Source organism: Oryctolagus cuniculus, chromosome 21 (assembly GCF_051225735.1).
Source record: "Oryctolagus cuniculus isolate XC-2025 breed Fujian yellow rabbit chromosome 21, ASM5122573v1, whole genome shotgun sequence".
Taxonomy (NCBI): Eukaryota; Metazoa; Chordata; class Mammalia; order Lagomorpha; family Leporidae; genus Oryctolagus; species Oryctolagus cuniculus.
The window spans coordinates 34942090-34967988 of NC_142887.1; the positions used below are offsets into that span (position 1 = coordinate 34942090).

The following is a 25899-nucleotide window of genomic DNA, read 5'->3' on the forward strand; positions in this document are numbered from 1 at the left end:
GCCTCCTGGGGGCCGTGCGGGCATGTGCCGGCTCCGCTGCTGGCTCATGGCTTGCTCACTGGCTGGCCCGCCTGAGCCAGGTTTTGTAAACACTGGGGAGCCAGCACTGTCTTCTCCCGCTCTGCTCTGCACAGATAAGCCTGCACCCCCGCGTCACCCCCACTGGCAATAAAGGATGATCCTCCTCCAGGAGGCGCCCTGGGGGGCCTGGCATCTGGCGGCCTCTGGCGGGGTGCTCCGAAACAGGAAGTCCTCTAGCCCCTAAGGACTCAACACAGAAGGGAACCCGTGTGGGGCTGGGCGATGCCTTCCCCTGCTGCCTGTGTGCTGGGCACCCTGGCCGGCCGCAGCCACAGTGGCCGCCGGCATGGCCCAGGGGGCTGCGCAGCCTGGCAGTGGTGCTGCCCCCCCCCGCCCCCCCAGTCCTTGATCTCCGTGAGGTGGATTAAGCACATTAGCAGTTAAAGCAGTTAATTGCTGCGCAGGGGGCCCCTCATTGTTTGTCTGTGAATCACCCGCCCACACCAGGTGTCTCAGATAATAGACTGGGAACTCGGGGAGGAGGATTTCCTGTCTGCAGATGTGCCGATTACGGCGCTGAGTGAAGGCAGTCAGCCTGTGCGCCCTCGCTCGCTGGCTCGCTCTCGCTGGCTCGCTCGCTCCACTTCGCCCGCCGCCGCCGAGTTAACCAGTTGTGGCCTGAATCCCGGCCGCCTTGGCTTGGGTCGGGCTGCAGAGAGTGAACACAGAGAGAGCTCTGGGGTGCAGCCAGGTGCTGAGGCAGTCACGGGAGAAGAGCAAGGCCCTTGAACACCTGTCCCCTGCCGGGTGTGCTGAGGAGGTGCCAGAGGCCCTGATGGCCCGGTGCTGAGGAGGGTGGTCCCAGCCCGCAAGGCCTGGGGGGCAGGAATCCACCTGCTGCGGCCCTGGCTGCTGAAGCCATTTCCTGTTCCTTGGGCCAAGAAACCCTGTGAGGCCGCCAGCGAGCCCCGGGATGCAGGAGCTCAGCTTCCTGGTGCCTGCGTGCCCCCCGACTGGAGCCATGTACAGCCTGACCCCCGTGCCTGGATGCCCGCTCTCCAGGGGAGGGGACAGCCTTGGACGGGTGGCAGGATCCAGCGCCTCTGGTTAGTCAGCTGGCAGCGTTTGCGTCAGCAGGGACCCCACGGAGCTCTTGCACTAGCGCCTTTTGAATGCACAGCCCGAGGGCCAGGGAGGTGGCCCGGGGCCTCGCCACCACACCATGTGGACCCTGGATGGTGTGCTGGCAGCCGTGGGAGGCCGGGGAAGAGCAATGGAGGCAGTGTCCGGCACGCACTGCCAGGCCCTGCACCCTCCGCCCAGCCCAGGGCCAGCTCTACGTCCACAAAGACTCTGGTCCCTGCGCCATCTGCCCTGCGTGAGCTGAGATGCGACCTGTCTCTGCGTGCCAACAGCCATCAGCCTGGCCCTTTTTTTTTTTTTTTTTTTGAGAAGCAGACAGAGACAGATAAAGACAGGTGCTTCCCACTGGTTTACTCCCCAAATACTCAACAATGGCCTGGGCTGGGCCAGGCTGAAGCCAGGCGCCAGGGACTCCATCCGAGTCTCTCACGTGGGTGGCAGGGACCTAAGTACTTGAGCCATCACCTGCTGCCTCCCGGGGTGCGTGTTAGGAGGAAGCTGGGGTCCGGAGCTGGGACCAGAAACCAAACCCAAGCACTTCCGTGTGGGCGTGGGCGTCTTTAAGTGGCATCTTAAGTGCTGGGCGCAGTGCCCACCCCGGGGCTGTCTTTTTACTGAGTCAGATTCCGTGTTTACGGTTGGAGCTTAGTGCAAGCCGATTGAGAACTGCTGGTTTTGCTCCAGTTCAGTGGATGCCGAGTAGACCGTGAATTGTGCCTCAGCCGGCTGCAAGTCACGATCCTGACACGTCTGTGGTCATGGCCACCCGCCTCGTGGCGCATGCGTCCTCCTGAGCCAGAGGCAAGGGCTCTGCACGGTCAGTGGATGCCCGTGGGCTTGCCTGGGAGAGACCCAGGTCCTCACCCACAGCCACCAGGGTCGGAGACAACCATCAGGGTTGTCAGCCAACATCAAGTCTTGGGGGGCTCATTCATTCATTCATCCATTCAGCAAATGTCTGAGCCCTGCCCAGGTCCCAGAGACCAACCTGGCCGGGGCCTGGCAGCAGCCCCTGAGGGTTCTCAGCTGCAGTGAGGGCCCGGGGCTCATTAGAAAGTGGGCCGCTCAGACACGAGTGTGCTGTGGCATGGGGGGTGGTATGTGGCCTCAGGAGGGTGGCCCAGGCCACTGCAGGGCCCCCCGTGTGTGCAGCTCTGCAGGCCTGCAGCTCAGCAAGCTGCCTCTCGCTCCCACACCTCCATCCATCCCGACTGCCTCCCGAGCACCCTGGCTGCGTGCATCTGGCCCACAGCCCCCGCTCACCCTGCCTGCCGCCGCCGCCAGCACTTAAATCTCACCTCATTACGCGGATTGGCCTCCGCTGGTGAGAACACGTGCTCCCTGCGGGCGTGAAATCGGAGGGCGCGCCCCGTGTTCCCGCCTTTGGATGAAAGAGGCCGTGATGCTGCCCGCGGCCGGCTGTCTGTGCCCTCCCCCCACACCGCGGCCCAGCAGGGCAGGTAGTAATGACCGCGCTGCTACCGTCTGGCCCCTGCGGGCTGGAGCTCCCAGGCCAGCGGCAGCAGCTGGAGGAGCTGCTGGTGGGAGCAGGGCAGGCTGGCAGTGCTCAGCTGCTGCAGGCTGGTCCTGCCCCCACTTCAGGGCCCTGGGGCGGGGCTGTCCTCCCTCCGGGAAACCGCTCAGAGCCAGAGGCATATTTGGCACAGCATTTTCCCCTGTGGTGAGGTCGTCTGTGTAGAGCTGGAATTTGTTTTAGAATTGATTTTTAAAAGATGTACTTGAAAGCAGAGAGAGTGTCCACCCGCTGGTTCACTGCCCAAATGGCCACAATGGCTAGAGTGGGCCAGGCTGAAGCCAGGAGTCTGGAACTCCATCCGGTCTCCCACGTGGGTGGCAGGAGCCCAAGGACTTGGGCCATGTTCCACTGCTTTTCCCGGGCGCATTAGCAGGGAACTGGATCGGAAGTGGAGCAGCTGGGACTTGAACTGGCGCCCATATGGGATGCCAGCACTGCAGGCTAGGGCTTTAACCCGCTGTACCACAGTGCTGGCCACACCTTGTGCTGTGTCTCGCTGGGGCTCCTCCAGGCATTGCCAGAGCAGTGGGCCCCTCTGTGCTTTTGGGGCCGGCTTCTGGCTCCCCTCAACTTGGGCACCTGTTCTCCCCAGCTTCCTCTGAGGCCCAGGCCTCAGCTAAGTGGGGGCCTTTCTTTGACACCTGCCTGGGCCTCTCCCCCACCAGTGTCACTGGCTTGACCTGCTCTGAGCATGAGAGCAGGACCTCAGGGGGTCTGTGGCGCAGTAAGGCCCACTGTGAAGGCTCAGAGCCCCGTGTCCTGGTGTGCAGGGCCCGTCCGAACTCAGGGTCACCGTGACCTCACAGCATCAGGCTCCTGGGCGGGGCTGGCTTTCCTGCCCTCCCCAGCCAGGTCCACGGGCACAGACTGCGGTGCGTCAGAGCTGCCCTTGCCAGGAGTAGACTTGGCCACCGGTCGCTCTCCCCCCCCCCCCCCAGCGGCTTTCGTCCCTGGAGCAGTGAGAGGAGCATGGCCACATCAGACCACGGGCTCCTCCCCAGCTGCCCGTCATCCTCCAGGTTCGATTTCCCAGTGTGCACGAGCAGCACGGACGGTCTCGGGCCATGGGGCCGCCTGCTTCCGTGCCTTCCTTCACGGCTCCTGCTTCGTAGTTGGCACTCCAAATGGTGCTGTTCATTCAGGCTGGCACTGGCCGCCTTGGGACAGCAGGAGTGGCTCGGGAGCAGCGGGTGGGACCTCGCAGAGGGGCGCATCACTCACCTGTGTGGTGACGGCTGGTGGCAGCAGACCTGCTCAGACACACACGTACCAGGTACTGCGAGCGGCTGTGGGAAGTAGCTTTTAGAAGTTGGTGGGGGGCAGGGGTTGGCACTGTGGCATTTCAGGTTAAGCCTCAGCCACTGACGTCAGCATCCCATATGAACACCGGTTCAAGTCCCTGTTACTCCACTCCTGCCCCAACTCCCTGCTAATGCACCTGAGCCTCCACGGTGGGCCTCACTGAGCCTGGGAAAAGCAGAAGATGGCTCAAGTGCTTGGGCACCTGCCACCCACATGGGAGACCCAGATGAAACTCCTGGCTCAGTTCCTGGCTGTGACAGAACCATTTGGAGAGTGAACCAGCAGATGGAAGATGTCTGTCTGCCTTTCAAAGAAATTTTAAGAATCAAGATATAAAAGGGGTACATTTATTTTGGCATTGAAATCCATTTGCAAACAGTTTATGGAAAATGCACATTATAAAAAAAGTATGAATTTTAAAAATGTTTTAAGTCTTGTTTTCCATGAGCTTTTTTTTTTTTTTTGACAGGCAGAGTGGACAGTGAGAGAGAGAGACAGAGAGAAAGGTCTTCCTTTGCCGTTGGTTCACCCTCCAATGGCCGCCGCGGCCGGCGCGGTGCGGCCGGCGCACCGCACCGATCCGATGGCAGGAGCCAGGAGCCAGGTGCTTTTCCTGGTCTCCCATGGGGTGCAGGGCCCAAGCACCTGGGTCATCCTCCACTGCACTCCCGGGCCACAGCAGAGGGCTGGCCTGGAAGAGGGGCAACCGGGACAGAATCCGGCGCCCCGACCGGGACTAGAACCCGGTGTGCCGGCGCCGCTAGGCGGAGGATTAGCCTAGTGAGCCGCGGCGCCGGCTGTTTTCCATGAGCTTTTTGCAGTACCCCCCTGCTTATCCTTGCGTTGTAGCGGCTGCTGGTATTGGGTGCAGCAACACGTGGGGCAGTGCGATGTTTTATTTGCTCATTTGAGGGAGAGCCAAAGCCAGGAGCTGGGATCAGGAACCCAATTAGTTGAGCCAGCACTGCTACCAACCGGGTGTGCGTTACCAGGAAGCTGGAGTCAGGAGTTGGAACCAGACACACAACCCAGGGTTGGGATATGGAACGGGGTGATTTAATCGCTAGGCTAAATACCCCCCACCCCACCCCACCCCCGCTGCCCTGAATCTTTATTTCCTTTGAGACTGGTACCTTTATTTCCTTTGAGGCTGGTACCTACAGGGCCATGGTTACCATGGGCACAGAAGGCCATGGTCTTGGTCTCAGGCCACCAGCCAGCCAGGCATGCAGGGGCTGTGGGTACAACATGGCCCGCCCTGGGGCACTCCAGCCCCAGCCTGGGGAGAGGCCTGAGGGCTGAGTCCTGAGCCCCCAGCCCCCTCCTATGCTCTCCAGCCCTCCCTGCCCACGGCCCCCCACCCCCACCCCGATCTGGGCTGATCCTGACGGTGCCAGCCCGCCTGGCACCCCATTCCTGCGGCTGGAGCCGGCCTCCCGTGAACGTGAGAAGCCCAGCTTAGCTGAGCCCTCCGTGTTTTGACTTCCCGCTCCCGGGGACAGCAGCTGGAGCCTTCAGGCGTCCCTTTCACAGGGGCTGCCTGGTCCAGATGTTGGGCGGGGCACCGCCCGCCTCCGGGCTGCTGCCCGCGGAATCCCGGCTAGCTCCCTCAGCAAGCTGTGGGAACTTTGCCTTTGATACCCAATCGCTTTTGCCATCGAAACATGGCCCCGAGCCCTGAGAGCAGCCCGGCTGCGGTGGCCACCCACTGGCAGCTCGGCCAAGATGAGGTCCATATGCTGCCTTCTCCCACCGGGGGCCGCACCCACACCCCCCAGGGGCTGGCATCCTGCAAGCAGGACCAGTTGAGCCAGCTGACCGAGGTATGGGTGTGCCCCACAGCCCAGTCCGTCTGGACCCTCAACGCGGGGGCTCAGGAGACAGCTAGCCAAGGCTTGGAGTGTACAACAGCCATGGCACCTGCCTGCCTGCTCTGCTCACGTGGGCCCTAGGCCAGCCGCCCAGAGAGAGGGCAGTGGGCCCGTCCCAGGGCCCCGGGCAGGGCATCATCCCCTTTCAACACTGCGGGCCATGGCCCATGGTCTCGGAGGTGGGACAAAGGCGTAAGTCCAGCCTGATTCCTGTGGGAGGGTGCGGAGTATGTTGGAGGCACCCTGGGGTCCCGGCAGAGCCCTGGAGGACAGTGCGCTCAGGAAGGGTCACGTGGAGGCCGGCAAAGCTGTCCGCTCACCCGCAGCTGCCAGCGGGCCCATGCAAACCCCAGTACCCCACCTCCCAGCTAGCGTAGCGCCGCAGCCCCCGGCGAATCCGGGGCAGGGGGCCCTGCGCATGCGTGGCCTGCACACCGTGCCCCCGGCCCTCCCCCCACCCGCCCGCATTGTGCTCCGTGGACGGATGTCTGGTCCTGTTAGAGCCCGGACCCCTCGGCGAGTGGGATTTCCAGGCTCCAGTCTGGGACTGGGGTCGGAGCGCAGGACTTTGTATTGCCGAACCGCAAAGAACGCGAGAATTTCCAATTCAAGTTGGACATTAGAGGGCCTTCACCGCCCCCCCCCCCCCCCACACACACACACTTTAAGTATTTGTTTATTTGAGAATGAGAGAGTGCTCCCATCTGCTGGTCCACTCTCCTAAAGCCTGGATCTGGAAACACAATCCGGGTCTCCCAGGTGGGTGGCAGTAACCCAGCCACTTGAGCCATCACGGCTGCTTCCCAGAGCAGGCGGTAGCGAGACGCCGTGGGCATGGAACCCGGGCACTCAGAGGTGGGATGTGAGCGCCTTAGCCAGTGCTCTCACGGGTCGGCCAAGCAAATGGCGCAGAGGCCGCTGGCTGATTCTTGTTGCTGCCTTACCATGCCTCGCTTCTGAGCCAGCTCCCTGCTAACGCACCACGAAAGGCAACAGAAGAGGGCCCCTGCCCCTCCATGGGAGACCCAGATGGGGTTCAGGCTCCTGGCCTCAGCCTGGCCCAAGCCAGAGTGTTGGCAGGCATTAGGAAATGAACCAGCAGATGCAAGGTCTCTTTCTCCTGTCTCTGTGTTTCTCTCTTTCTCAAATAAATGAGACAAATTTTTGGAAAATAAAACGTGGCCTTGTGCAGCCTCCGGGCCTCCTGCGTGCTGTGGCTCCACCCTCAGGTGCAGTCAGAATTGTGTGTTCTAGGTTGTTAGCAGGTTTTAGGAATTGTTCTCCTATGTTAACCCAATTTTACTTTTTTTAAAAAATATGAAGGTCACATGTGAGGTTCCAAACAACGAAAGGGGGCCAGGGGCCAGCGCTGTGGTGCAGCTGGTTAAGGTCCCAGTGTGCAGCGTCAGCATCCTATGTGGGTGCCGGTTCAAGTCCTGGCTGCTCCACTTCCAATGCAGCTCTCTGCTGTGGCCTGGGAAAGCAGTCGCAGGTGGCCTAACTCCTTAGGCCCCTGCACCCACATGGGAGACCTGGAAGAAGTTCCTGGTTCCTGGCTTTGGATCAGCGCAGCTCTGGCCATTGTGGTCATCTGGGGAGTGAACTGGCAGATGGAGCACCTATTTCTTTCTCTGGTTCTACCTCTCTCTCTAACTCTTTCAAATAAAATTTTTAAAAAATCTTTGAAAATAAAAAAGAAAAAGGGGGCCTAAGGTATGTTTTGAGCAGACTTATTTCTGGCTGTTTCCATCTTCTGGAATCTTCTGGAACCTTCCACCCCGTTTGTAAATGTGCACACAGCACCATGGGCTGTTGGTCCTGGGAGCCCCTGCTGACAGCAAGACCTGTGGATGCTCTAGTCCGTGGTATGAAATGGCATCATGTTTGCATATGGCCTATACACATTGTCCCTTTATTTTTATTATCTGAGAGGTGCACAGAGAAAGAGACTGACAGAGAGCTCCCCTCTGCTCGTTCACTCCCCAAATACCTGCATCAGCTGGGGCTGGGGGAGTGGCCATAACCAGGGGGAGTCAGGAACTCAGTCTGGGTGTCCCCTGTGGGTGGCAGGGACCCAGCTCCGTGAGCCATCAGCCGCCGCGTCTGAGTCTGCATTAGCAGGAAGCTGGAGCCTCAGCCAGGTATTGAACCAGGTTCTGTGATTACAGGATGTGGGCGTCTTAAGCCAGCGTCTTAGCCGCTAGGCCAAACACCTGTCACGCGCACCTCCTCATACTTCAAATCATCTCCGGATTAGATACCTCCTACAATGTAAATGCTACATCAACAGTTGTTAAATTACTGTGTTGTTTGGGGAACGTCTGCAGGGGCACAATTTTTGCCTCAAATGTTTTCAGTCCACTGTTGGTTGAACCTGCAGGAACAGAATCCACGGGACTAGTGAGCCCGCTGCACACACACGTGTGTGCATGTGTGTTTACATGTGTGTCACATGCGGCCATACATATCACACATGTATTTGTATGTTGTGTGTGCGCGCATGTTTGCGACCACACGTTTCATGTGTCCACATGTGTGCCGCAAGCTGTCACATGTGTACATGTGCTGTCATGTGTGTGAATGTGTGTCCCCCTCCGCTCCCCCCCATGTTCTGCGCTCTCTGTACTTACTGTTTGCCCTTCCTGCTCATCTCAGAGGCCCTTTGGTCAGCACAGCACCCAGCCTCAAGGAGGTCGTGGTTCCTGAGGCTTGGGCACGGCGTGCGTAGAGCACTGGGCAGGGTCTGGGCTGGGGCCCACGGAAAGTTGTGGAGTCCCGTGCCCCGAGCTCTGATGTTAGGCAGTTGACGTATCAGCCCGCGCCTGCTCCCTCCCCACAAACCAGAGAGCAGCCCTTGAGGCAGGTTCTGTCGTGGGCGGTGGCTCAGGCTGCACCACAGCCCCGAGCCCAGGAAATGCTTTAACACCAGGAACCCAGGACAACACTGCCCAATGAAACATCCCCACCCCGCTGTCTGTCTCCCCCAGGTCGGGTTCCAGAAACAAGGGGCCTCAACCTGGAGGGCGCCGGGGTGGAGACCAACCCTGAGAGCCAGAAGATCCTGGTGGACGCCCGCGACACCACCTCCGTCCCCCACATCTATGCCATTGGCGACATCGCCGAGGTACGGCCCCGGGAGAGCCCCCGACCCCGCCCCAGGCTGGGTGCTAGCGATGTACCCGTGCCAGGATTGCGGGAGAGATGCTGCTTTCTGCCTAACCCGGGGGTGCTGGGAACAGCGGGGCATCAGCTGGTCTGGAGTCTGCCTTGGGCATCCCCTCCCCTCCACTGCCGCCCTACAGCCCTGCAGGGCTGGGGGGACAAGCCCAGGTCAAGCATGCCCGGCCCCACCCTCCCTGCCTGGGCTGTTTCTCTACATCCCTCTGCTGCTGGGGTGGGGGTGGGGGGCAGGGAGGTGCAGCTGGGGACGGCCAGGGGCTCTGCAGCCTGCTGCTCTTGCCACTTCCCTGCCTGCCACCTGGCCACGGCATCTCCCTGGTGAGGCCCTCGGGGGAGTGGGAGCCCCAGGGTCCCTGGCCTGGGAGCTGTCCAAGCAGCACTCCCGCCCTTCCCGCGTGCACCTGACACCGAACAGCCTCAGGAGCTGTCAGCCTGTCCCGTGCATCCCAAGGAAGGAGGCTCAGGAAGGCCCCTGGTCCGAGCCTGAGGGACGCCTGCCGGGTCCCCGAGAACTTGTGAGACCTGCCAGAAGCTGCGGGTGGGCCACAACCACACACCGGCTGGTTTAGAGCAGCGGAAGTTCCCTGCCGCGGCGGGCGTGGTCAACAACCCCTCCCGGGAAGGCCCAGGCTGCCACCTCCCACAGCTTCCAGTCACCCCCGTGACCCTTAGCTTGCTGCCATACCCCTCTACTGCTGCCAGTCCCTGTGCATGCCTGGGGGCCCCGAACCCATCCCAGGACACTAATGTACGCCCGTTCATCAGGCATTGGTTGAGTGCCAGCTGTATACCAATGCCCTTTTCTGGGCTTTGCAGGTGACGAGGAGTCAGGTGTCAGAGACAGGGCCCAGGCCCTGCACAGAGCAAGCTCAATGAAGATGCCTGTGCCCTCAGAAGATTGTGGGTGCCCCCCGCCCCGGAGCCCACCTTGAGGAGGAGGCTAGGGAATGGGAACCCATGTCTGAGGTCCGGGGATCTCGCATGGGGCACCCCTGAGGCCAGTGGGTACAGGTGGCAAATTGCCACTGAGGCCCAAGGGCTGTTGCTGCCGTGTGCCCACTTCCAGGCCCTGCCCAGACCCGCCAGGAGAGCACGTGACGCACACCCGTCTCCGTGCCCCAGCAGGAAGCCTCCCCTGGCACCTTGCAAATGGGTGGTCCCCTGGCAGCAGAGCCCAGAGCAGCGCGGTGAGGGCCGTGGTCCTTCCACTGGCTGGGAAGACCCTGGAGGCAGGGCTTCGGCCTGGGCCTGCTCTCGTGCCCTGCCCGCTGCATGCATGGATGTTTCCACAGTCGGGCGACCCCCCAGCCCCGTGGAATGCACGGCCGCCCTCCCGAGTTTATCTGCGGATCTCTGCTCATTCCTGGAATGCTGAACAGCATCTGCACTTCCTGCTGCCCCAGTGATTGGCAGCCGGTCCCAGGATCTCCCCCTCCCCCCCCCGCCCGGGGGCAGGCACACCCTGGGACCACGGGAACGACGGGAACGGGTGTCCAACAGCAAGACACTCTGACGCGGGGTTTGTCACAGGCTGGGCGGTGCGCGTCCAGCCTCCTGTCGGGAGCGGCTGGAATGCTGGGGCCCTGTGAGCCGGAACGCCCCCCTGTTCGCACGGCCGGCCTCTCTCTGGAGCTTCGGCGGGGGCGGCTCGTTTTCTTTTTGCCAGGAAGGAGGTCGGAGCTGCAGAAGCAAATCAGCGCTTGCAGACTTTCCGAAGGGAGCTGCCCCCACGGAGAAGGTGGCATGTGGGGGGGGTCCCCCGGCGCTGGTGTAACCCTGAGTTTCTTCCCCCAGGGGCGGCCCGAGCTGACCCCCACGGCCATCATGGCAGGGAAGCTCCTGGCACAGCGGCTGTTCGGGGGGTCCTCAGATCTGATGGATTACAGCAACGTGAGTCCTCGCCCACGGCCAGCCTGGGGGACACCCACCACCCCGGCTCCTTCCCCTGGGGGGAAGGGTCTGTGTGCTGCATGTGTGGGTGCCGGAACATGTGAGCGAGTGTGCAGGTGTGAGGTTGTGCACATGTGTGTGCATATGTGTATTTGTGGTAACATGTGAGTGCACTGTGCATACGTGTGCAGCTGTGTGAGATTGTGCACACATGTGTGTATTTGTGGGAACGTGAGTGGTTTGTGCACATGAGTTCAGGTGTAACATTTGTGTGCAGGAACGTGTGTGAGTGCATTGTGCACACGTGCAGATTATTGGTGTGCATGTGGGAACATCTACATGGTACTTTTGCACACATGTGCCAGTGTGTGTGGTCGCATTGTGCCCTGCATGTGTTCGTATGTGGAAGCATGTTTGAGTGCATTGTGCACATGTGTGTGCAGATCATTGTATCAGCTCAGAGTGTATGCGTGTGGGTGTGGGAACATCTAACGTGAGTACTTTGGCACACGTATGATCTCATTGTGCCCCACGGATGTGCGTGTGTGTGAGTGTGGAAGCATGTGCACGAGTGCATTGTGCACATGTGCAGATCATTGGTGTGAGCTCATTGTGCGTGTGTGCACGCATGGGGGTGTGGGAAGCACACTAAAGTGATTTAGCGCCAGGAGTGTGGCCCAGGTGAGTGACTCCGCCCACCGTGCCTGTGCCCTGCCAGGCCACCGTCACTGCTGTTTACATCATGTAGGGGGGACCTTGGATTTGGGGGGCCGGGGCAGGCCTGACTCAGAGGTGCTTTCCAGGTCCCCACGACCGTCTTCACCCCACTGGAGTACGGCTGTGTGGGGCTGTCGGAGGAGGAGGCGGTGGCTCGCCACGGACAGGAGCAGATTGAGGTAAGGGCTACAGCTGCTGCTGGCGCCCTGAGCAGAGGTGTTAATGTGCCTGCTCCCCAGGGGGCAGGCTTGGGGGTCCCAGAGCCACGATGGGCTCTCGGGAGGGCAGCCCCACAAACAAGGGAAGGCTGAGGCCGGTGGCAGCCTTTGCCATGTGGCCAAATCTCACTCCTCGGGTCCAGTGGCCACTGCATGTCGTGGAGGTGGGGTGGGGAGACCCTAGGCTACCTCACTGCAGGGTGCCAGGAGGCACCAAAGAATGGCCTTGGCACCCAGCAGCCTCCACTCCCCCACCTGCTGTGCTGCAGGGGCACCCACCACCATCAGGGGTCCCACTGCGGCACCCCCAGCTCCCTGACCAGATCCCAGTGTGTCCAGTGCTTGTCACTAAAGGTCCAGGGCCGGGTGCCTCGGTGGCTGCCCCCGCCACACCCCACATCCTGCGCCCCATGCTGCCTGGAGGGCCTCTCCCTCCTCAGCTGCCCGCCTGCCCTAGCTTCCCGCAGGCAGCGCCCTCACCCTGCGCCGGCCATGCCTCGCAGCCTCGCAGCCCCCCGACACCCTGGGCAAGGCTGCTCCTGGGGGAGGGGTGGGGTCTGCCCCAGCAGGCATGGCCGTGGCCCTGGGACAGCCACAGAGCATGCTGGGAAGCTCCAAGACCTGCCAGGCCCTGGAGCCAGGACCGCAGCGTGGTAGATTCTCTCTGCCGAGATAAACGGGGCCTGTGCGGCTGGGGCAGTGTCCCGGGCTCCGGGCGTGTCCCACACCCTGCACCACGGGCCCTGCACCCCGCACCCCATGCCGAGTTCCTCCATCCGTGGGACAGGCCCGACAGGGCAGCCTTCCCGTCCTCCCCCCACCCCGCCCCACGGCACTGGACTTGCTAATTTTTGTTTGATCCATCCTAAGCGCGCTGGGACACATGCTCTCGGCATTTTATAACGCTGTGTTATGTTTCACGATGTTGAATGGCCAAACCCTTCTGTTTGTTTTCTTTTCGGCTCCGTCTTAGCTGGAACAGTGTTGTCCGGAGCTCCATTAATTAATAGTGGCTGTGCCACACATGTGGGGGCCCCCCGCTCATTTGTTACTCGGCCGCAGCTCCCCTCCCTCCCCTCCCCTCCCCGTCCCGCCTCCCCACTTCTGGGTGCTGAAAGCCTTCATCCGACAGCTCCGGTGTGGCCGGGGCTCACCCTGGCCCTCGGCCGCCTGGCGCCTGCCTCCTCCTCCTCCTCCTTGTTCAAAAGCAGGCCGAGTGAGCACCAGGGAGCCCGGGGGAGGCTGGGTGGCCGCCCGCCAAGCCATGGCCACCCCCGCCCGCCAGGCCAAGCACCCCGCTCCATGTCCACTGCCCACCGTGGCCCTGCCCGGTCTGCTGGGGGACCTGTGCCCACCCGAGCCTGCACATGCACCCCAGAGGAAGGAGTTCCCTGGGGCAAGGCTGATTTTGAGGGGTCCACCCTGACAGTGGGGCAGGGGGTCTCTGCCCCCTGAGGAGTGGCTGTGGAATGTGCCCAGAGGGAAACTGGGAGGCTCTGAAACCTTCCAGGCCCCGGAGCTTGGCGGCCTGGCACCCGCCCTGCCCCTGTCACTCACAGGGTCTCGGCCCTGGGTCCGCCCCGCAGTCAGCCACTTGGTGACGCTGTTCACAGCCAGGGAGCCCTCATCGCGGCCACGCCTACGCCCCGCCCCAAGCCCCTCCCCCGCCCGTGCAGCCAGCCCCTGGAAGCCACCAGACGGCCTGCGGCCCTCGTTGTGCTGTGGCTCCCGATCCGTGTCTTGTCACTCAGGTTTATCACGCGTATTACAAACCTCTGGAGTTCACGGTGGCCGAGCAGGACGCGTCCCAGTGTTACATAAAGGTGGGCGTCGCCCTGGGGGGTGGGGAGAGAGGGGGAGGGAGGGAAGAGCCGCTTGTGGGGCGGGGCTTGGGGGGAGAGCCCTGTGTGTGCCTGCAGGGTGGGGAGGGCTGAGACCTGGCTTGGCTTTCCAGATGGTGTGCCTGCGGCAGCCCCCACAGCCCGTGCTGGGCCTGCACTTCCTCGGTCCCAACGCTGGAGAAGTCACTCAAGGATTCGCGCTGGGGATCAAGTAAGTCCAGAGGACCCTGGCTGCTCCCCCGTCCTGGTGCCCGGGGTCCCAGGCGCCGGCTGCTCCCCACCACCTCCACCCTGTGGAGCACCTGCTGCGTGGCCTCACCCATGCTCTCAGCAGGGACTCCCACGGCAGGTGGGGGGGCAGCTTCCTGTCCAGCCAGACGCAGGGGGTCCTGCATCTTCCTTTTCTGCTGGGTGCAGGTCTGCAGGGGCCATGCCTTCTGGAACCCCGGGCGTGGCCTCTGCTGAGGGTCCCAGTGTTCTGTTGCCGTGTGTGGCAAGTGCTGAGAGGAAGAACAGGAGCAGGAAGCGGCCAGGCTGGAGCGAGCCAGGGAGGCATGGGAGTGGGGGGCGGGGGTGCCGCTCGGCCACTGCGCAGGTGTTCCGGCTGCTGGTTGGAGAAGAGGGCCGGGGGGGGGGGGGCTGTGAGGAGACCCCGTGGCTTCCAAGGCCTCCCCAGGGCGCAGGCTGGCATGGACACGCCTCCCCCTAGCTGACTCCCTGTCGGCCCCCGATGCAGGTGCGGGGCCTCCTACGAGCAGGTGATACGGACGGTCGGCATCCACCCAACCTGCGCCGAGGAGATGGTCAAGCTACGCATCTCCAAGCGGTCAGGCCTGGACCCCACCGTGACGGGCTGCTGAGGTTAAGCCGCCATCCCTGCCAGGCCAAGGGCGCACGGCGCAGTGCCCACCCCACCCCCAGGCTCCTCGGGGGGTGCCCAGACCCAGGTACACAGGTGGCGAAGGCTCGAGGGTGGGGAGGTGGGATGTGATGGATCCCTCCAGGTGTGTGGTTAAGGCTGTACCTGCCAAGCCACTCGGAACGGTGTGTCCAGGTCACGGGTTGGTGGGGGGCTGAGAAGCAGGGTGCCCCAGGAGCCCAGCCTGGCCGTGGCTGCTCCCCGCGTGCATGCAGTGTGGAGGGGGCTGTGCCCAAACCCACAGTGCTTGCCCAGAGGGTGGAGACGCCACCTTGTGCGTAGGTGGCAGCAGCCCGAACCTGGGACTGTCCGTTGGTGCAGCTCTGGCCTGGCCCTGCTGCCTCTCATCTTCTGACCTGGCACCCTCCGAGCCTCGGCCCTGGGCTAGGACCCTGGCCGGGGCTGGGTCCTGGGCCCCGGCCAAGCAGCAAGTGCCACCCAGGCCTTGGGATGCCCTGGGGGGCAGGCTCCAGGGTTTGAGTGCTGGTGAGGGGGGCTGGGTGGGTGTGTATGTGTCCAGCCTGGCGGGCCGCAGGCCTCAGCACAGGACCTGCTCCCACATGGCCCCCCGGGGCCCTCCCAGGCCAGGGCCACCTCTGAGGTGACATAAGCACAGGGCGTCCTGAGAACACGGTCACCAGAGTGTTAACACCTCGCCAGCTGCACCGTCAGAGCTGCCAAGTGCAGGGGTCCCCGGGGCTGGGGCTGGGCCCCCTGCCACAGGCAGCTCTCCACAGAGGGGGCTGATCTCGTCCCTCCTTCCAGGGTCCCTGATGGCCAGGCAGAGGGTAGCCTGCCCCCTCCCCCTGAAGAGTTCGGAGCAAGCGCCCACTTTCGCAGCTGCAGGCGCTGTGTGCCCTGCAGGGATGGCCCCATGGGGTCGTGAGCCCCTTCTCCTGCACCCTGCCCCCTTCCTCCTGGGCCAGGCCCCTGGCTCCCCACGCCAGCTGATGACGGCCTGAGCAGAAACCCACCGCGTGGGCTGTTCACGTCCGATCAAACCCCCTGGCGTCTCTGGACTGCAAATAAAGAATTTCTTTCCTAGAGTGTGGGGTTCTGCTGGTGGTGCCCCCTCCCCCAGGACTGCCGCCCCCACAGGCCCTGCTGGCAGGTGGGGGCGTGGCATAGGTACCTTTGGGCTCCCAGCAGGCACCGCGAGGAAAGAGGGGCCGGCCCTGGCTTCCACCACCACCCCCATCCCTCTGGGAACCCTTGACCAGGTCACCCCTGTGGCCTCCAAGCCAGGAGAGCGGCCGAGGCGAGCACAGGCGGCCCCAGCCCGTGCTCCCCAGCCACGGGAGCCAGCAGGGCCGCTCCAGCTAATCCCACGCATTGAGGCTTGACGGGCCGAGGGCGCGCCTGCCTGTCACTCACCTGCGCCCTGAGACGGCGCTGACAGCAGCAGGCAGGGCCGGGTTTTGTGCTGGGGCTTTAGCGGCGGCTAATCTCATGTCTTCCTTAAGAAAACATCACTTAGTCTGCAGGCCCGGGAGCCCTGGATGGGACCCTGCTTGTCAGCCCACAAAGGAATGTCTCCTGCAGCCGTGCGGCCCGGTGTGAGGCACAGGGCGCGCACAGCAGCTCTCAGACGCCCAATTGAGACGCCAAGTGCAGAGCCAGATCAGCCGTGTCCCATTTAACGCACGGCTGGTGACACGCTCTGGGATGGCTGAGCTCCTGCCTAACGCTCCCCCCCCGCCCCCACCCCTGCCCCCCGCCCCCGCCCCTGGAGGCCAACAGCAGGGCCTCCCTCTGGGTGGTGGCCAGGCAGGGATCCTGCTGAGCCTCAGGCCTGTGTGTGGTGCAGCCGGTGAAGCTGCTGCCATCCCGTGTGGGCACCGGCTGCTCCACTTCCGATTCAGCTCCTGCTAACGGCTTGGGAGAAGCAGTGGAAGATGGCCCAAGTACTTGTCCCCCCCCACCTCCTTTTTTTTTTTTTAAGATTTGTTTTGAAAGAGAGAGAGATCTTCCATCCGTCACTCACTGGTTCATTCCCCAGATGGCCACAACAGCCAGAGCTGAGGAGCTAGGAGCTTCCTCCCGGTCTCCCATGGGAGTGCAGGGCCCAAGCACTTGGGCCATCTGCTGCTGCTTTACCCAGGTGCATTAGCAGGGAGCTGAATTGGAAGTGGAGCAGCCGGGTCTCGAACTGGAGCCCATGTGGGATGCCTGCATTTGCAGGCAGTGAGTTAACCTGCTATGCCACAGCGCCGGCTACTTGGGCCCCTTCACCTATGTGGAGGACCCAGATGAAGCTCCTGGCTCCAGCCAGGGCTCAGGCCACTGTGGCCATTTAGGGAGTGAACCAGTGGGTGCAAGGTCTCCCTCCTGCTCCCTCTCTAACCGCCTTTCAAAGATTTGTTTTAAAATGCCGTAGCCTGCGTGGGGGCCTCAGTCCTATGCGGGGGCTCCCTGTGTGTGGCCTTTGTCCAGCAAGGGGGGTTCTGGGCGCGCCCCTTTCTCCCCAGCAGATGCTGCCCAGCATTGGTCCAGTCAGATCCCCCGCAGCCTGCGCCACTGCCTAGGAGGGCCCGAAACCAAGCAACCCACATCCCAGAGGCCTCGGATCCGCTGGCTCCCTCCACGGGGGCCCCTGCCCTTCTGGGAAACGGTGGGCAGGGGTCCAGCTCTGCTCCGCACAGCCCAGGCTCTGCCTCCACCTGGGCCCTGGGATGGGGATGGGGGTTGGGGGAACAGGTCCAGAGCCTCCATCGAGACAGCTGTAGAGCTGTCCTGAGAACCGGGGCCCTGGCGGGGTGCGCAGATGGGTGGGTTCCGCAGGAGCTGGGGCAACAGGAAAGTGTGCTAGGTGGACAGTGGCGTCTGTCCTTGGTGTCCCTCAGGACTGCTCAGCTCCAGGCTCACTGCATACCCGGCGCCCCCCCACCTTTCTTTGGGTCTGCCCCTGCCCTGTCCCCTCCTCTCAAGTGCTCTCCACGTGGCCCGGGGGCCGCCTGCCCGCCGCCTTTGCCTGTCGGTGGTGCAGTGAAAATATGATTCTAATTCCTCAGATTGTTCCGTGTAACCTGCAATTACCCCCGGCGACGTCCTGCGTGCTCCTGCTTCTATGGGGGATTGCGCAAGGAGGCGCAGGGAGAGGCGGGGGCAGCCTCACCCTCCGCGGGGAAGTGGGGAGTGGTCTCACACCCACCCCCAAGCACTCTCCCTTCGCCACACCCCCTCCCTGCTGGCCCACGGGTCCTGAGCACCCACCCCGCCCCAGTGTAGGTGATGAGCCCGCAGGGGAGGGTTGACTGACAGCTGAACAGGACCCCGGGGGGTCTTGAGGAGGGGGCCTGGAACTGAGGACAGCGTGGAGGAGGAGGGCAGTAGCTCACAGGGGCAGCACCTAACAACCCTGCTGGCTCGCTGGATTGGGCCCTGCAGGTGGAGGTGCCCCCGTGGGATTCGCTCATTGCAAGGTGACTGCTTCAGCCCCAGGTATGGGCTTGTCCCTGAGTCCCTGTGCTTGCTCCTCTCACCTCCCCTGGCCTGTGGCTGCTGCAGCCCACCCTGCACAGCAGGCACACCCTGGCCATGCAAGCAGGCAGGCTTGAGACCCCCCTCCCCAAACACCACCTGGCCCTCAGCCCTGGGGACCAAGCTGCCTGGAGCCATAGGTGACCCAGAACCTCCACCAGGGCCACCAGAGACGCGAGCAGAGCGCCCCTGCCGGAGGCCCTCTTCCCCACTCCTGCCCGCCCTCCGCCCTGAGGCCGCTGGGGGGCCCTGCATGTGGTGGGACAGCCCAGCAGGTGCCCAGCCTGCGTGCAGGGACCCCCATGGCTGAGGCATGGTCCGCTCCAGCAGGAAGTGTCTGAATGGATTCGCCTTCCAGATGGGACCTGAGCTGGTGGGCCCGGCTCACAGAGACGCCCGGATCTCAGGAAGATGCTGTCTCCTGGGCCCACAGCTCGCAGGCTGAGTGAGCACCTTGCAACTGGCAGGTGCTGGGTGGGGGCGGGGGTGTCCTGTCTGCAGGGAGCCACCTGGAGCCCCAAGCCCTGGCATGCCGCCAGGGCCCAACGCCTGCTTTCACTGTGCGCTTGCTTAGCCTGGCGTGGGTCATTGTTGACTGCTGATTCCATTCCCAAGTGTCCACAGCCCCCCAGGGAGTGGCTTCAGACCCATTCTGGGGACTCCTGCATATTGACGACCCCGGGCTGGGAAAGGAGCCCCTCAGTCTTTGGGTGCCTCGCCTGTGCCTCCCCCTCCATTTCTGCACCCCGACCAGTTTCTAGCCAGTTTCCCCTTGGTGCTGGTTCCCGTGGAAGCCCAGAGGCTCACGGCCTGGGCCTGGGTGCCTGTTCCTTCTCCCCCTGCTTGTCTCTGGGCTGCCCTGCTGGACACTGCCTTAGGTGCTTCCTGTACCAGGCAGGGGCCGGAATCAATCGACAGGGACACACACCAGCCATCCCCGGGTGTGTGGTGGCGTCAAGGTGGTTGGGAAGATGCTGCTGGACCCAGGCCCGGGACTCGGGGAGGGGCAGCTCCCTGGTGCTCTCTCTGCCCCGTGACGGAGAGATCTTCCCGGGGGCTCCCCCAGCTCGGCTCTGCCCATGGCTGGGACCAGCCTCCCCAGTGGGCCAGTGAAGGGCAAATGGCAAAAGCCTGCCCAGCAACAAAGCCAGGATATCCAGCGTGGAAGAAGAACTGCCTAGATAGTTCTAGATGGTTCTTCAGGCAAGGATGCTCCAAGAAACTGCGGGAGATCTTGGGGGGAGGGGGCAGGACAGGGCGCTCCTCAAGTGTCCCCTGCAGGCGCAGGGGGCCTGTCCGCCAGCCCAGCTACCGCAGCTGCTGTCACTGCCTCCACCATGGCAGGCTGAGGGCGGCCACACCTCCCTGTCTTGCCCTCTCCACCATGCCCACTGGGGACGGCTGACTGTGGGAGCTCACTGCTGGTGGACACTGGGCAGACCCAGCAGTCAACCGTGCAAGGGAGGAAGGGAGGAGACTTGAGGCCTTTGGATCCCCGTGAGCAGCCAGGGTTGTGGCCCTCCGGCCTGGGCCTGGCACCTTTGCCCTGCCCCCTCCTCGCCCCTGAGTCACTCTCCCTGTCCCCCATCCCCTCACAGCGTGGCCTTGGCTCCCTGAGAGTGCTCAGGTGTCTGGGGCTCTCTGCGTGTCCCAGATTCCCAGCAAGCACCTGTGTTGTGAGAGCAGTGAGGTGCCCCCCCCCGACTCCCCTCTGCAAGCCCGCCTAATCCCAGCCCTGGTGTGCTTTATGGCGCTCGGGTTACCCTAATCCCGAAACCCAAGCTGGGGCTGCAGCAGCAGCAGCCGCCGCCTCCTTCCCAGGGCCATCTGAGACACAGCAAGGGGACTCCCTCTCGGGGACCCTCTGTGTCGGGAGCCGACTCCAGGGACAGGGCGGGAACCAGGTCCAGAGGGGTGACAGCCCTGGTGAGTTCGGCCAACAGCCAGGCCCTGGGCTGCCTGGCTGGAGTAGGCGGGGGTGGGGCAGGTGCAAAGCCAGCGGTGACATCAGAAATGATGGGCAGGGCAGGCCCGGCTCAGGCCAGGCCTCTAGGGTTTCACGGGACACTGCTCAGGCCTCACACTTGCACAGAATTAAACTTCTCCCCCCACTAATAAAATTGGATCTTCTTGGCTTATAATTGATGATCAAATGACACCAAATGCCTGGGAATCGCGTGGGGCCTATAAACAGGGAGGCAGCCTGAACCTGTCACATGGGAGCTGGGGAGGGACGGGGGCGGGAGCCAGCTGGGCCCAGCTTCTGGCCCCAATTGCAGGCGTCCCCCGTCTGGAGGGCCCAGCCCTGCCCTGGTCACCCCAGCACAGGGCCGGGAGCACCCACAGCCAGCCTTTAAAAAGCGAGGGACACCCCAAGGCAGACACTGAGCTCCTGCCGCACGGACGGGGCTGTGAGGCCCAATGTCACAGGAGCCAAGTGACGTGTGCATGTGTTCCTCAGGCCTTGCCACTCGATGAGCGAGAAGACAGGCCCGGGCCCCCCAGGGGTTCCCGTGGTGCACAGTGGTGCAGCCAGGGCTCAGGCGGGTGAGCAGCCGCCGCCCCGCCGCCATCCCACACCACGGCCACAGCGCCAGGCCCCTGCCCGCGTGCAGAGAGGCTTCAATGGCTCATTGTTCTGCCCCTGGTGGCTGAATTGGGCCGGGTGATTATAATAATAAAGTCCTAACCGGCAGCCAGTGCTTGGATTTCCATAGCTTGGGGAGTATTTGATTTTCAAAGTCTTGTATAAATGGAGCAGGTTGTTCCTGACAACTTTGCAAGTCCCGGCCTCCTAACCCCCCAGCCCAATCCAGTGCTTCATTCTCTCCAAAGGTGCTGTGTCCTAGGGGCCTGCACGGTGCTGCTGCGGGCTGAGCCACTGAGTCCCGGCTGCTCCACTTCCTCTGCAGCTCCCTGCTAAAGTGCCTGGGAAAGCTGCAGGAGGTGGCCCAAGTGCTTGGGCCCCTGCACCCACGTGGGAGACCAGCATGGAGTTTCAGGCTCTTGGCTTCGGCCTGGCCCATCTCCGGTGGTTGCAGCCATCTGGGGTGTGAACCAGCAGATGGAAGCTCTCTCACCCCTCTCTCCCTCTCCATTACTCTTCCTTGCAAATATATATATAAATATATATGCAATAAATTTATATATAAAACAAAATTTGCAATAAATATATATATAAAACAACAAAAACTCAGCACAAGGTCTGCCTTCCAGGAGCCCTCCCCGATGCCTGCCAACGTGAGGCGGCTGCTCAGGGTTCCTAGGCGCACTGTTTGCTACTCAACAGGCCACTTCCTCTCCTAGGCTGAAGGGTCCTCCACCTGTTACATCTCTGTCCTTAGTGTGATGCCTGGCACATAGTAGGTGCTCAAAGCATAGCATGGCTCTCAAGGATGCATGAAGGCTAATTTTTTTGTTAAATGTTTATCTGTTTTCATACCTGGGGGGGGGGGCGCGGCACTGTGGTGCAGTGGGTTAACGCCCTGGCCTAAAGCGCCGGCATCCCATATGGACGCCGGTTCGAGACCCAGCTGTTCCACTTACGATCCAGCTCTCTGCTATGGCCTGGGAAAGCAGAAGATGGCCCAAGTCTTTGGGCTCCTGTACCCGCGTGGGAGATCTGGCAAAAGCTCTTGGCTCCTGACTTCAGACCAGTACAGCTCCAGCCATTGCAGCCTATTGGGGAGTGAACCATTGGATGGAAGAACGAACTTTCTCTCTCTGCCTCTAATCCCTCTGTATAAATCTGACTTTCAAATAAATAAATAAATCTTTAAGAGAGAGAGAGAGAATGTGTGTGTGTGTGCTTCCATCCTGCTGGTTCACTGCCGAAATGCCCACAACAGCCCAGGGCTGGGCAGGGCCAAAGCCAGGAATCAGGAGCTGTATCCAGGTCTCCCATGCGGTTAGCAGGGAGCCATCCTCCGCTGCCTGCCAGGATGCGTTAGGGCTGGTACTGGATGCAGGCATCCCGAGCAGCAGCCTGAGCCACCGTGCCACGGCACCTGCCCATGTGTTGTTTTTGGACATGCACAGTGCCCGGCTCTGTAAGGTCCCAGGTGTGTGCTGTGCCCATGCCCTATGGCTATGGAGTTCGGTTCTGACTTGACCCAACTTCCTGCAGCTCCCCTCCTCCTGGTTCTTCTTTACCAAGGCCACAGGACACCAGATCTGTCGCAGTCGGCAGGCACCCCGTGTGTCCTAACCATAGCCGGACGACTGCAGGGCTGGCTAAGGAGTGGCTCGCTTGTGGAGGGCTGAGTTTTCCATAAACAGCGGTGCTCACCTCTAGACAAAATTTAAAAGAAAACTCCTTGAAAGCTCTGAAGATCAACCTGATGTGGTCAGAAACTAGCATAAATTCAACCATTGAAACCACAGAAATTCCAGACCCAAGGAGAAAAAAAAAAGGGTGGTGGTGGTGGTCTAGGACTAAAGGATTAACACTAGGACTAAAGGCAAAATTGCAATAGATCATCAAAACAGAAAACTAAGCTTCCAGAAGTTCTAAGTGGAAGTTGCTAGAACAAAAGCTAACACTCTCGAGGGCCAGCGTTGTGGAGTAGCAGATAAAGCTGCCATGGCCCTGGCATTCTGCATGGATGCCACTTTGCATCCCAGCTCTCCACTTCTGATCCAGCTTCCTACTAACGCGCCTGGGAAAGCAGCAGGTGATGAGCCAAGTCCCTGGGCCCCTGCACCCATGTGGGAGACCCAGAAGAAGCTCCTGGCTTTGGCCTGGCCCAACCCTGACAGTTGGGGCTATCTGAGGGAGTGAACCAGCAGGTTGATCTCTCTCTCTCTCTCTCTCTCTCTAACTCTGCCTTAAAATAAATAAATCTTTTTTTTTAAAAAAATTGGCTCTTTAAAAGAAGATGACAGAATCCTGTACAAAGGGCCCCAAGCAATGACTGGACATGCAAAGCAACATTCAAATTGGATCATAGCCATGAGATAAATCAATCAATAGAAACCAACCTCAAGAAGACTCAGATGTCGGAGTTTAATTTTTTTAAGTGAGTTTAAGTCTTAAAAGGGAAAAAAGAGGCCGGCGCCGCGGCTCACTAGGCTAATCCTCCACCTAGCGGCGCCGGCACACCGGGTTCTAGTCCCGGTCGGGGCGCCGGATTCTGTCCCGGTTGCCCCCCTTCCAGGCCAGCTCTCTGCTGTGGCCTGGGAGTGCAGTGGAGGATGGCCCAAGTGCTTGGGCCCTGCACCCCATGGGAGACCAGGAGAAGCACCTGGCTCCTGGCTTCGGATCAGCACCGTGTGCTGGTCCCAGCATCCACTCGGGGGTGAACCAACGGTAAAGGAAGATCTTTCTCTCTGTCGCTCTCTCTCTCACTGTCCACTCTGCCTGTCAAAAAAAAAAAAAAAAAAAAAGTGTCATAATGAATAGAGGGAAGTTCAGCAGAAAATTAAAGCTATAATAGAAAACCAAAGGGAAACTTGAGAAGAGTAATTAAATGGTGTGGTGGCACAGTAGGTAAAGCTGCTGCCTGCAATACTGGCACCCCATATGGACACTAGCTCAAGGCCCAGCTGCTCCACTTCCAGTCAAGCTCTCTGCTATGACTTGGGAAAGCAGCAGAAGATGGCTCAAGTGCTTGGGCCCCTGCACCTGAAGTAGACAGGCAGACAGGTTAAAATTGATCAGGTCAGGCTGGCGGCGCGGCTCACTAGGCTAATCTTCCGCCTGCAGTGCCGGCACCCCAGGTTCTAGTCCTGGTTGGGGCTCTGGTTCTGTCTGGTTGCTCCTCTTCCAGGCCAGCTCTCTGCTGTGGCCCGGGAGTGCAGTGGAGGATGGCCCCTTGGCGGGGTGAACCAACAGAAAAAGGAAGACCTTTCTCTCTCACTGTCCACTCTGCCTGTCAAAAAAAAAAAAAAAAAAAAAAAAAAAAGATTAGGTCTGTGAGCTGGAAGACCACACCTTCACCATGCCCCTGTGTGACCTCATGCCCCTACCTGGCCACACCTGAGTGCCCACCAGCCAATCAGGTTAATTAGCCACTCCCCTTTGAGAGTGGATTAAAAGCCTGGGACAGGGTGTGTCCAGCCCTTCTTCTTTTCCTCCATTTTCCTCCCCTTGGCCTCTTGCCAGGAGGGGGCTGGCTGTAGCCCTGTGCCTCCAGGGCGCATGGCCTTCCGGCCACCCACCCTAGGCTTCCTGGCCTGGATGCTCCTCCATGTGGCTGGTTCCTGGTACTCAGTATGAACCCAGATTTACCCCTCTCTCTTAGATAAAGCTCTCACTCTCCTATGCCTCTTTTGCACTAAATAAAAGCTTAAAATGTACCATGCTGCCTCGTTCATTTATGCCAGTATTCAGAATTCTTTAAATATGAGGCAAGGGCAGTGAGAGAGAGAGACAGAGAGAAAGGTCTTCCTTTGCCGTTGGTTCACCCTCCAATGGCCGCCGCGGCCGGCGCGCTGCGGCCAGCGCACCGCGCTGATCCGATGGCAGGAGCCAGGAGCCAGGTGCTTTTCCTGGTCTCCCATGGGGTGCAGGGCCCAAGCACTTGGGCCATCCTCCACTGCACTCCTGGGCCACAGCAGAGAGCTGGCCTGGAAGAGGGGCAACCGGGACAGAATCTGGCGCCCCGACCAGGACTAGAACCCGGTGTGCCGGCGCCGCTAGGCGGAGGATTAGCCTAGTGAGCCGCGGCGCCAGCCTCTTTTTTTTTTTTTTTTTTTTTTTTTTTTTTTTTTTTTTTTAAGAGAAAGGTCTTCCTTCCGTTGGCTCACCCCCCAAATGGCCACCACGGTCGGAGCTATGCCGATCTGAAGCCAGGAGCCAGGTGCTTCTCCTGGTCTCCCATGCGGGTGCAGGGCCCAAGCACCTGGGCCATCTTCTACTGCATTCCCGGGCCACAGCTGAAAGCTGGCCTGGAAGAGGAGCAACCGGAACTAGAACCCGGCGCCCATATGGGATGCCAGCACCGCAGGCGGAGGATTAACCAAGTGAGCCACAGCGCCGGCCCCACTTGGGCTTATTAATATTGGGGATTTATTGATAAGCATATGATGATATCGTATGGCACCCCAAATTTCGGTAACATGTGGGGCCACATTTTCACATATATTTTAGGGGGTCAATTCCGATATCACACCCACATGGGAGACCCAGATAAAGCTCCTGCCTCCTGGCTTCAGCCTGGCCCAGTGCCCATCATTTCGGCCACTTGGGGAGTGAACCAGAGGATGGAAGATCTCTTTTTCTCTCTTCCAAGTAAATAAAAGGAATCTTTAAAAGCAACAAGAATTATGGGTGGGCATTTAGTCTAGCAATTAAGATGCGGGTTAAGAATCCCATACTGGGGGGCCGGTGCCATGGCTCACTTGGTTAATCCTTTGCCTGTGGCGCCATCATCCCATATGGGTGCCAGGTTCTAGTCCCTGTTGCTCCTCTTCCAGTCCAGCTCTCTGCTGTGGCCCGGGAAGGCAGTGGAGGATGCCCCAAGTGCTTGGGCTCCTGTACCTGCATGGGAGACCAGGAGGAAGCACCTGGCTCCTGGCTTCGGATCGGCGTAGCGAGCTGGCTATAGCGGCCATTTGGGGAGTGAACCAACGGAAGGAAGGAAGACCTTTCTCTCTGTCTCTCTCACTGTCTATATCTCTACCTGTCAAAAAAAAAAAAAAAAAAAAAAAAAAAAAGAATCCCATACCCATATTGGAGCACCTGGGTCTGACACACAGCTCCAGTGCCCGACTCCAGCTTCCCGCAAGTACAGAGCCCAGGAGGCAGTGGTGACAGAGCTGTTAAGTAGCTGAGTTCCCG

The 25899-nt window shown here is 60.9% G+C and overlaps 1 protein-coding gene across 4 annotated transcripts in view; it reads left to right on the forward strand.

The window, feature by feature from the left end:
• The window catches only part of TXNRD2 (thioredoxin reductase 2), a 41706-nt gene extending 26021 nt beyond the window's left edge, over positions 1–15685 (forward strand). For all 4 annotated transcript variants that reach the window (XM_051837300.3, XM_051837299.3, XM_051837302.3 and 1 more), the window contains exons 12-18: positions 8862–8998; positions 10849–10944; positions 11748–11840; positions 13631–13702; positions 13834–13931; positions 14457–14667; positions 15405–15685. In XM_051837300.3, coding sequence (XP_051693260.2) covers positions 8862–8998; positions 10849–10944; positions 11748–11840; positions 13631–13702; positions 13834–13931; positions 14457–14586 — 626 coding nt within the window. In that variant the 3' untranslated portion in view covers positions 14587–14667; positions 15405–15685. The remainder of the gene's footprint in view (positions 1–8861; positions 8999–10848; positions 10945–11747; positions 11841–13630; positions 13703–13833; positions 13932–14456; positions 14668–15404) is intronic.
• The last annotated feature ends 10214 nt before the right edge of the window (positions 15686–25899 follow it).